The sequence below is a fragment of the Diceros bicornis genome, chromosome 32, assembly GCF_020826845.1.
Source record: "Diceros bicornis minor isolate mBicDic1 chromosome 32, mDicBic1.mat.cur, whole genome shotgun sequence".
NCBI lineage: Eukaryota > Metazoa > Chordata > Mammalia > Perissodactyla > Rhinocerotidae > Diceros > Diceros bicornis.
The window spans coordinates 7,926,671-7,937,892 of record NC_080771.1 but is presented as its reverse complement, the minus strand read 5'-3'; the positions used below and the strand labels follow the sequence as shown (position 1 = coordinate 7,937,892).

Genomic DNA, 11,222 nt, shown 5'->3' with positions numbered 1-11,222 from the left:
CTGGGGTGCTCTGGTCACACTCGAGTCCGGAGAGGCTGCCGCCCCCCTCAGGGCTCACAGCCGGAGGATCCCGGCCCTCCCCCCAGGCCTGAGCAGCTGGCCCGCAGGGGGCGATGGCGGCGTGGCTGGAGCCTGCGCCCCGAGTCCGGGCGGTCAGCAGAAAGCAGCTCAGGTCAAGGAAAGCGCCCAGGGACAGGCCCGCGCTGGGGAAACCCTTGCAGGCGCTGAACCCCCCTCCTCGGAGGCTGAACCCCAGCTGTGTTGAGCGCCACCGCCAGGCCACGGGGCAGCCCGGAGCTCTTCAGCCCGTGTTTGATGAGCAGCGGCCAATAAATTCATTAATCATCATTTTATGCCTCATCAAACCCCCTCCAAGCCCCTCCATGGGAGTTACACAAATTAGCCCCTGAAAAGACAGTAATTTCAGTTTAGCGAGGTAAGTGCTTTCTGATGGGCTCCGCGCACAGAGCTCTCCTGACAAGCCAATCCATCAGCGCGTTGGGGATGGGGCGCGGCCGGGCCGCCCTGCCCAGCAGGGCCTCACCCGGCCCAGCCTCACCCGCTCCAGCCCTCCCAGCCCTGCCCAGCCTAGTCTCCGGGGACTACCTGGCGAGGGTCTCCACCTGGGGCGCCCCCATTCCCTAGCTTCTTTGTACCCATCCTCCGCATTCTGTCTCCGGTGGCCTCTTGTCCTCGCCCACCCCGACTTCCTCCCCAGCCCTTCCGAACAGAAGGGAAACTTTGCGGGAAAAACTGAGGCTCAAAATTGGGGAACGATCTTGAGGACGGCGGAGAAGGATGCGCTGGCGCTGAAGTTCAGAACTCCAGCCCCGGGGAGGGAAGCGCCCGGCAGCATTTTATTCCTCCTGCTGTCTGGACATCGGGGTCTCGCGACCCCTTGAAATTATTGAAGGGCTGTGTATTGCGTGCGTACATTACTGGAGGGAGGGGATAATCCATGGCTTCTTGTGGATTCTGAAAGAAACCCCAGGCTCCAAAAGACGGCCATCTGGGAGCAGAGAAGAGGGCCCTTCCGTCAAAAAGGCGGCTTCACCGGGCCCTGGCGGCCCAGGTGGATGCGCCTAGTCTTTTTCGTGGCCCTCGCGTCTTTCTGAAACCGCCACCTGGAGTAAAAGACGACGCCTGGGGAGGGGAGCAAGAAAGGCTTTTCTCTCGAAAGGGGCCGGCCGGTATGACTCCAGCATAGAGTTGAATAAGAAAGGAGAGGGGAACAAGCCGGAGAAAATTGTGGCGAGGGGTGGGGTATTTGCAAGCGCTAAGCCGACGCCGCGTCTTCTCACTTTCCGGTCCTGGTGCACAGGAAGGCTCTACGGGGACCCTACCCGGCCGGCAGGGCCCCTGCAAAGGAGGTCGACGAGGAGCCGCAGCCCAAACCGAGCCGACGGGCCAGCGCGCTATGGCCGCGGTGAGCTCGAGCCGGGCGACGCGCAGCTCCTTCATTAGCTTGCCCTCCACGCGGCGCTGCATGCCTCGGAAAATAAGTTAGCAAACGGGGAGCCGTTTATCTCTTTTATCTTGGGGCCTGATCCAATTAAATAAGTGCACATTTACATTTGCATCCATCAGGCGGGAGCGCTGAGAGCCCGGGGTTTGCTCGGAGCAAATAAAAGCAGATTTCACTGGGAAAAGGGGCGTCTGGGCGCGCCGGGCTCGTCCGGGCACCGGAAACGAGCGCGGCGGGACGGGCGGCCTTGGGGACCCAGGGCTGGGGCCTGTGGCGGACAGAAGGCCAGAGACCTTCCAATGGCTAAGAGGGGCCGGCCAGCTCAGGGGGTGCAGCCAGAGCAGCATCCCCGCCCCTGAGGCGATCATCTGTTAGGCCACACCTGGGCCCCGCCTTGTGCTCAGGATCCAAGTCGCAGTTAGCGCGAAAACGAAAAAAAGACCAGTTCTGGCCTGGTCACAAAGGGAGACCCGCGGAGTGGGCCTAGGGACAGCCCCGCAGCTTTGGCCAGTTTGAGGGGAGGGCAGGCGGCAAGGTCCCAGTCAGGCCGAATTTCCTCCTATTCAGTGGCCGAGTGGCCAGAAATGCGAAAAGCCAGGCCAAGGGCGCGCTCCCTCTTTCCCCCAATATCCCTGCACCAGGGGGAGACCAGTTGATACCACCCGTTAGCGCTTCTGGGGGGGTGAAGGGGGACGCCCAGGTGAGGACCTGCTGCTTGGCCACGCCGACCTCACTAAAGGTGCTTTCGAAATAGGAGTGTTAGAAGAATTGGAGGGTAGTTTTGTTTATTTTTCCTTTTCCTATAGATGTCCAACGCACAGGCCAAAAGAAAGAAACGGTCTCTGGGGGCGCGGCGGCGCGGTCGAGCCCGGATATGCCACACCGCAAATTCAAACTGCGCAGAGTCCAGAGCCCTGGCGTGGCAAGGCGAGCGGAATCGGAGGTGCGTGCACCTGAAGCGGAGCGGGGGCACCGGCGCGCTGCGCGGGCTGCGCACGGCTGCGGCCCCCAACGGCAGGCTGTTTCTGTCGTTGGCATAGTTCTCAATTGCCTGCGCCTGGTTTTCTAGGCTGTGCCCAAGCCGTGGCGGGAATCCGTAGGGTTAAAACTGTTCTAGTCGCAGGCCCTGCTCTCCAGATTCCCAGCACTAACTGGGTCCTGGTCCCAGGCCGCAGCGATGACGGCGCAGTTTAAGTTCGACCTGCTTGGGGTTCAGAGCTAAGGCCTGGCTGTGGGTGGGGGGCATAGCCGGTCTCGCCCAACTCCTGCTCTGTGTGAACCGCGTGGCGCCCGGGGACCAGTAGGCGGCGCCCTTCCTAAACTGACTCGCGTCCGGCTCCCTCTCGGGAGCGCAATCACATTCCTTTCTCTTTGGGCGCTTTGCAAAGCGCTATTCCGTGCCTCCGCCCGAGTTGGCGGCTAGTTGTGGGGGACAGGTGGGCGGGGAGGCACGGCCCGTTCTGAAACTGCACACACGACTCTCCCCCCGAACCTTCCAGGCTCCGAGAGCTGCGCACATCACGCGGAATGAGAGGCCCCGAGGGGCGTGCAAACCAGGAGGCCTCGATGCAGGCCCCGCAGCCAGGCGAGGGAACAATATTTCGGGCCCTGGTACCTCGAGCCGAAGAGTGGGAAGCGGAAAGGCCCCCTTCCGCAGCCTCTCCTCAATGTCCGCGTATGCGCCCTCGGGACGCCCCCGGGCTCCTCACCCCCAAATTTCATGAACTGATTCGGCCCCTCGCAGAGGGGTAAGGAAAGGGATCCAGCCGGTTCCCGGTTTAGCGCTGCCTCAGGGGGCTGACCCCATAGACCCCACTCAGTGATTCTGCCGTCCCCGTTGCCAGGGATTCAGCGCCTCCTAGTCCCTAAGTGCCAAGCTAGGCGCTCCTTGAGGGCCGGAACCAGTGCAGCCAAGTGCAGGTGGCAAACGCCCGCACAGCCCCCAAACCGAGGTGTCTTAGGCGCTGCCGCCCGCGGCACTTCCGCGCCCCAGTCCAAGCCTGCGAAAAACCCCTACCACAACGCCTCCAGGACCCATCGTCTTCGAGATGGCCTAAGACGCGGCCAAGCGGAGGGTCGAGGCGGGACTTGGGGCTGTAAAGACACGCAACTACTTCTAAGATTAAAGGCGGGAGACATTTCCTAAATGCCCGAACCCCGATCTGCCCGGCAGGCCTCCCCCAAAGTGGAAAGCCTCTAGACACCAGAAAAGCCACTGGCCACTGAAACCCAGCTCTACAAAGGAGAAAGCCTCAAACTTAATTGGGGGCTTGTACTCAAGATGAAGTACGCAAAGAAAACCATAGACCCTGCAGGGGCCAAGGGTAGGAGGGACGCGAGCAGGGGGCAGCGACTCTGGCACCAGCCTTCCAGCCCCTGGCGGGTTCGATCCCTTGCCGGGAGGCTCCTTGCGCTGCCCCTCGTTGGGGAGAAAGGCCGCGGGCTCCCCGGGGCGCGTTCCCGTTCCCAGGCAGCCCCGCGGGCATTCGGCTCCCAGCCCCGAGCCTGGGCGATCAGACTTGGGAGGCCCGCGCCGCGCTATTTGCATATTCCGGGGAACACAAGGAGGCCTGTAATTTTCTTTTTAAAATCGTTGGGCAGGGTTTAGAGCCAGTGCTTCCAAAACCCCACAGAGTTGATGTCGTCCTTAAACTCTCTCTTAAGAGAAGCAGACTGGCCTATTCTTCTGACTTTTTTAGAAGAGAAGGTGACTCCCGGGGCTGCATATTCAACAGGGGGGAGAAAGCTGATTGTGAATCCGGCTGTCAGGGGGTGGATGGAGGGGGCTGGGGCGCGAGGGGTTGGGCGAGTCATCTCTGGAATTCAATTGTTTAAAAAAATCATTTATAATTAAAGGGACAAAATAAAATACGATCGTCTCATGAATATTTAATCATTCACACTTTCAGCTTTGAAATCATTTTCCCTGCGTGAATTTTCTCACTAATTTAAACTCTAAAGTCGACTGCTGTTCGCAAAAACATCTGGACAATGCAGCTTTCAAACTTGTCTAAATTCGAATAAGCTAAAGGAGCCCCGTTGCAGGGCTGAAAAAAACAAATAGCAAAAGCGCAAGTTTGCATGTGCAAGTTTGGATGTGTTTAAAAAACCAAGTAGGGTTAAAGTAATCTTGAGAAGAAATGCAAATATGTGCATTTTGATTTAGCCTAATTAAACCGGTGTTATGTGCAAACACACTCTCTCCACACTCACGCCCGGGTTTAATAGAGCAAATTAATTCCCCTCGCTGGAATATGTTTTTGCTGGAAACCCTCCCCTCCCCCGACCACCGAAAATTTCCCACGAAGTAAAACGCGTCCGCGGTTCCACGTCTCGGGCGCAAAATGGAGACGCGAGCGCCAACAGTGCTGGCGGGCCTCCGGCGCAGGGAGATGTCTCTTCCTCACGTGGGATTGAGACGCATCTCGACTTTTCATTTTGAGATGAAATATGCAGGATTAAAACGAGAACATAAAACCTCAAAAATACTTTTGTAGCTACTCGGACTCTTGAATCCGAGACGGGAAAAGTGCTAAAGCGACGACAAGCCTGATAGAGTTCACAACGGCTTCATTATCTAAGCAAACGTCCTCGAACTTCTGACGGCTACTTGTCCAAAAGGGGGCCCGTGGGGGAGGGGTGTGGGGGGTTCTCCAGGTCGGTTCGGGGCTCCCTTTGCTCCCCGCAAGCGCCTAGGGCGCTCCCACCCCCACTTCCGCCCTCGCTCTCTCCAATCTCAGACTCTGCAAAGTGCAGGCTTGTAATTCAGGACAAGTGTGACACCTACCTGTGAAAGGGGGGAACCGTCCCCTTGCCGGTCCCGCAGCCCCAGCCCCGCGGCTGTGCCGGGCTCTACGGGGCCGCCTACCACCCGCACCGTCGCGGATGGAGCATTTCCTAATTTAATCAAATCCCACGAGATCAACGTCCAATTTTGAAGGGGTAGAGAAGACAGTGACTTGGGAGAGCCTTCTCCTTGGCACCCCCTAACGCATCCCGCTCGCATTAGCCCACAGCACCTTTGAAATAGTAATAAGGGCTAAATCCGGCATAAAATCGAACTCATTAGCAAAGTTCACCAGCTGATTGCTTTGCATAAAACACGACACTGATTGGAAGTAATTAGGTTAAGCGATGGAGCTCGGGTGGTGCGTGTCTCTAGCTGGCTTTGCCATCTTTTCTCCCTTCTGGGCACACACTTGGGTCTCTCTCCTCCTCCAGGGTCCAATCTCCCCCAAGCAGCCCGCATCAGTGATCCAAATCTGCATTCCGGGCAGGGCCAAGTTCCCCGGGGCTTGCAGCCTAATTATGGCCTCCCCCTGGCACATTGAGGTTCTATGGAACCTTTCATTCCCCACTTCGAAAAGAAGTTGCAGTTCGCACCTTTTGTCCAAGGCGATGGACAGTTTATTGAGGCTTCTAAAAAGTAATAAGTGGCTCTGATTATGTTAAAATCTCTTTTAATTAAATATTTTGCATTTTACAAAGGCGGCTGCAGTTTCTTTCATTTTTTAAATCTAAGAGTATAACCTGTTTCCTTTCTGTAATAATACTTTAGTTCATACCCAGAAAAATCAAGAGGTGTAAAAAATTAAATTAAACTTGTATTTTTAAACTATGAAACAGTTTTGGGGGAAACACAAATGTATATATTTATATTACAAAAAAAAATTAAATGCCTGTACAGGTGTCTTAATTTCATAATTTACTTCAAAGATATTGAATTATCAATTTAAATACAAAAATGCTACATTAAATATACAGAATAAGATTTAATACAAATCCTTTTTTTAATTTTTCTTTTCGGTCGGTTAAGACATTTTTGTGTGTGTGGAGATGTTTACATTTTTATGTCATTCATCTCCATGAACTATAAACTTTTTAATAGGAGGGGTAGTTTAGTTTTTCTCTCTTGGTGATGGAAAAATAACTGCCAAGGCCATGTTTTTTAATAAATTAGGAAAGTCCTGGACCGACGCAGCCCGCGTTAAATGTCGGACATACCTTTCTTCAATTCATAGGGAGAGTCTTTGCACAGGTCTAGCTGGGACTGGCTCCGCAACATTTTCGGGTCTTTAGCCAAAGCGTCCGCTCGGTTCAACACGGTCTGGTTTAATCCATTGAAATGAGAGCCCGGACCGGCTGTGGGGCCTGGCCCGGGCCCCGGGTGGCCGTGAAGGTGTCCGAAGGAGCCATAGTTCGTGTAGCCGGGATAGAAGGGGGCCGTGTAGTAGAGAGGCCGGGACAGCACGGTCCCGCCTGGAAAGGGACACTGCGCCGAGGGCGAGCGCGGTGGCGCCGGGGCGGGCGACGAGCGGCTGCCTCCTAGGGCTTGCCCGGCTACGGACCCCGGGCACGGCGGGCACGGCGAGCCCTCGGTCCCGCCGCCCCCGTCCTTGACCTTGTCCGAGGATGTGGCGATCTCTGCCAGAGACCACAGTTTGGGCTTGGCAAGCACCGCCTGCGGCGGCGGCGGCGGCGGCGAGTGTATGACCGAGGGCCCGCCGGGACCGGGGGGCAGCTCGCCCGCGGCTGGGTGCGGGCCCGGAGCCGGAGCGCCCGGGGGGTAGTGAGGGGCCGGGTCCTCGGCCAGCCGCGCAGCCGCTGGCCCGGCCGGAGAGGGCCCGCCGGCGCGGGGGGGCCCAGGCAGCGCGTCGAGGCGGCCCTCGGATGGCGGCTCCTTAAACTCCGAGTCGCTGAGGCTGCCCTCGGTCTCCTTGCCGGCGGGGGTGGGCGGCCCCTGCAGCCGTTCGCAGCCCGAAGCCGCCTTCTGCTCCGCTCCTCCTACGGGCGAAACCCAGGCCGTCAGAGGCGCGGCGGCAGCGCGGCGGGGCCCGGGTCCCCGCGCGCAAAGGCAAAGACCCCAGCCCCCAACCTCCAGGCCCTGTGCGCCCCCTCTCCAGGCCCCCCTTTCCTTCTTACTCCCGCTCAACACACCCTTTCCTGCGTCCACCAACCTGCGTCGGGACCCTCGGGGTCGCCCTTGTCCTCGGGCTTCTGGGGCTCATCCTCGTCGTTCTTCTCCAGATCAATGTTCTCCTCCTCTTCCTCGTCCTCGCTGCGGTTCCGCGGCGTCCACGTCATCTTGTTCTCCTTCTTGAGGCGCCGGCGTGCGTTGGCGAACCAGGTGGACACCTGGGTGAGGGTCATCTTGGTGATGATGGCCAGCATGATCTTCTCGCCCTTGGTGGGGTAGGGGTTCTTGCGGTGCTCGTTGAGCCAGGCCTTGAGCGTAGCGGTGGCGTCTCGAGTGGCATTCTTCCGGTACGCGGGGTCCCCGTACGGGTATGAGCCCAGGGGGGCCGCGTATGGGTGGTACCCCAAGGAGCCTGCCATGCCCGGTGTATGGTCGTAGGGCGAGCCCTGCAGGCAACAGGCAAAGAGTAGGTGAGAGTGGGCCGTGGTCCCCAGTGCCACCTGGACGACTGAAGCACACTTTCCCTGCGCCCGGGGATCTGCGGGCTGCGAGGCCCGAACTCTGGCTTTCCCCGAGGTAGGGCTGGCAGACTCAGACCCAAAGGCAAACCCTCCTTCTCCTCAGAAGGCAGCGGGGGCGCCAACTCCTGAAATCTGGTCCTTCGGGGGCGCTTGAAGCCGTCCTGGCCTCGGTGGTACCCTGTAGGGCCCCGTCTGCACCGGCACGTCCGCCCCCGGTGCGCGGATCCGGCCAGAGAAAGGCCTGGGCAGCGGCGGCGACTCTGCGTCCGCGCGCGAGTGGCTGCACGTTAGGCGCAAGGGGGGAGAGCAAGGGAAGTCAAGGCATTTTTTCCCCCACAGAGAAAGGCAAACGGAAAGCTAAGCCTTGTCCCGGCACTCCCACCCCTCCATAAGTGTTACCCCAAACCGAAGCCACGGCGCTTTCCCAGAAAGTGCACCCGGCCGAAAAATCCCGGATGCACCGCAGCTCGGCCGACTTTTCAGAAATTTAATACCTCCAAATCGGATTGCGAAGATAGGATTACGGATTTGCAACATTTTGGAGGACTAATTAAAGGCGAGGCCAAACACATTTACATAGACTTAGCACGCTTCTGCTCAAATTTCGGGTCTATTTCTTTTGAACTACTTTTCCGAAATGGCAAAACCAAAAAAATAAAGTGAAATAAGATTTGCAGGGCGGCCTGGAGCCCACGTTTGAACCAAATGCTGCTCTTTAATTGCAGCGACCTCTCCCCAAAAAACCCTTTCCGCCCGCTCAGCGATCCGAGCAAGACGCGGCTCTCCTCTCCGAGCAACTCCCGATCCCGGGCCCGGGCGAAGGCGAGCGAGACGATCGCCCAAGTTTGCAGGGGCCGCGAAGCTTGGCGGGGGCGGTCCGCGGTGGCGCCGAGGCCCGTGTGCCCACAGCCCTCGCCCGCCCCGCGCGGCCCCCGCTGCCCTCGCCCGCCGCGGCTCCCGCTCACTCACCACGTAGGAAGAGAAGGCGGCGGCGGCGGCCGCCGCGGGGTCGGCGCCGTACTGGAGGTGCGAGTTGTAGCCCGGCGAGGGCGCCGTGAAGGCGGTGGAGCCGGCATAGGGAGAGAACGCGGAGCCCGACGACGAGCGGCCGAGCTCATCCGTGCGGGGCCCCGAGATGACGCTGGTGCTGTACGCCGGGCAGGAGTAGAGCGCCAGCGAGGCGGACGGCTGGTACAAGTAGCCCTGCGGGTAGGACATGGCCACACACGGGCATGGGGCGCGCCGCGCCGCGGCCGCCAACGAGCCGGGCGGCGCCCTGCGAGGGCGAGCGGGCGGGCACCTGGCCTCCGGCTGCCCCGGGCCGCCGCTCCTCGGGCCCCGGCTCCGGGCTCCGGCCCACGGCGCCTCCTCGCTAGCTTCCCGCGCGCCTCCGGCTGCTACCGCCGAGCCCGCTGCTCTGCGCGCCTCGCTCGCCCCGGCCGGGTTTCCCCCCTCCCTTGCTGCTTTCTCTTTTTCCCCCTCGCTCTTTGCACTGGGGGGCTCTGCTTTTGGCTTCGCAAAGGTCCTGCCAAGATGCTAAGTTGGAAATTGAGGATTCTGACGCCTTGTGCGCGCCTGAAGCTCCTCCTTCCCGGGGTGTAGTCGGTGGGAGGACTGGCAGGAGCCTCTGGGCGGCCGCAGCCAACCCGGCCGGCAGGCGCGCCTCGCCCTCTCCCTCTTCCTCCCCGGCTCCCTCTCCCGCTCGCTGGCGCTCCCCCTCGCCCCTCCCTCGCGCCCGCCTCTCCTCCGCAGCCCTCCTGTCCCCCCTCCTCTTTTTCTCCCCCCTCCTCTCCCGGGTCTCTCTCTCTCTCTCTCTCTCACCCCCTCTCCTTCTCCCTCTCCCTCTCTCCCCCCCCCCTTTCAGACTCTCGAGCGCCGGCTCCAGGATGACAATCATATCCCAGGCGCCCCGATCTCTTCCAACTTTCCTCCCGTGCTAAGTCGGGGTGGAGCCGCAGTTCCGACGCACGGCGGGCCCTGGTCGCCGGTCCGGCCGCTCTGAAGCACAAAGGGATCGAGGCCGCGGACTGCGCGCCAGCGGACGCGCTGCTCTCTCCTCGCCACAGTCAATCACGGAGTTAGCGGATTTCTTGTTCGCCAGGAGGCTGGGCTCCGAGGCGCATCGCCGTCCACCCGCCCCTGGCTTCTCCCCACAAGCCAGAGAGCCCCAGAGCGAGTTAGAGACCCGGAATGAAAGTCCCTGGGAGAGCCGGATGGATGCCCGCGTCCAGAGCGCAGGGAGTCCAGGATGACTGTCCCTCTCGGCCAGCAGCAGCAGGTGGGCGAGTGAAAAGCCTTGGACATTTGCACGTCGCCGGCCTGGCCTCTCTTCCACCAACCACACGCCAGACGGCGAGGGAGAAGACACTGGGGGCCCGGGGCTACGGGGCTAGCCTTTCTTTAGAGTAGAGGTAGTGGGCAAGAGCTGCCAGATGAAGCAGCAGCCACGCCGGGGTAGGTCTCTGGACCCCACTACCCTTCTCCCGCCCCCACCATGCCTCGCTGCCTCTTTCTCGGGGCTTTCCATCCGTAGCTCACCCGGCCAGGCCGGTGGTGGTGGTGGTGGAGGGTGCGGGTCCCCTTCCCCTTCGCACTCACTCTCGCACCCGCCCACGCTCCACTGCAAACACTTCGCCGAGCAGTGCCCAACCCAACCACTGTTTGCTCAGCGAGGCGCTGGGAAGGCAAACACACACAACGGAGCCACAGGCAGAGCCCTTGCCCACGACGGCCACGCAGTTAGAATGCAAAACAGACCCTCCGCGCGCCTCTCCACCCCGCCCCGCCACCAGCCGCGGACGCACTCGAATTCTGGGACAGACAGGGGCGCTGGTGAACCAGGACAGAGGTTGGCACAGTGTTGGGCACTCCGCTGCAGCTCAGTGTATCAGGGACTTTATGGCCTTTCGTGACGGGGTCGCACGCACGCCGAAGCATGACTCTACCCAAAGTTTCTCGCAATGACTTTGACCGGCGGGATACACTCTACCTCCCGAGCCCCAGCGCCCGCACGCTAACCCAGCCAGCACCCTTGCACTCACTGGGCAGCGCGACTTCACGCACGCGCGCTGACGCCTCCCCGCCGTCAGCTCCCCCGGGCTCCGCCCCTCAAGCGGGCATTCGCCGGGAACCTCTTGGTCCGCCCCGCCCTATCCCTCTCTGCCTTCACCTCTAATTGGACGCTGGCCTCGGTTGGCCCCGCCCCCAGTGACGTCAGGCCCTTCCCCCCGAGTCGACGCGCCGAGGGGGCGGGGCGGGGGCGGGGCGGGGGCGGGGCGTCGGCGCGCTATTGTCATGGAGACGGGAAGCCCGCGGCAGG

General features: G+C 60.5%; 1 protein-coding gene across 1 annotated transcript; it reads right to left on the bottom strand.

The window, feature by feature from the left end:
- Positions 1 to 6,072: 6,072 nt before the first annotated feature.
- IRX5 (iroquois homeobox 5) lies at positions 6,073 to 9,535 on the bottom strand. Its single transcript, XM_058528608.1, has 3 exons — positions 8,873 to 9,535; positions 7,423 to 7,828; positions 6,073 to 7,249 (listed from the first exon to the last, which is right to left on the bottom strand). The coding sequence occupies exons 1-3, from the start codon at positions 9,119 to 9,121 to the stop codon at positions 6,453 to 6,455; spliced, it is 1,452 nt and encodes a 483-aa protein (XP_058384591.1). The 5' UTR covers positions 9,122 to 9,535; the 3' UTR covers positions 6,073 to 6,452.
- Positions 9,536 to 11,222: the final 1,687 nt, after the last annotated feature.

Bases quoted from the DNA above. Each gene is read 5' to 3' on its own strand.
- IRX5 (XM_058528608.1), bottom strand. From the start codon at position 9,121: ATGTCCTACCCGCAGGGCTACTTGTACCAGCCGTCCGCCTCGCTGGCG. The intron at 7,829-8,872 runs GTGAGTGAGCGG...TGTTGCCTGCAG, and splicing joins CCGCCTTCTCTTCCTACGTG to GGCTCGCCCTACGACCATAC. The intron at 7,250-7,422 runs GTTGGTGGACGC...TTTCGCCCGTAG, and splicing joins CCCCGAGGGTCCCGACGCAG to GAGGAGCGGAGCAGAAGGCG.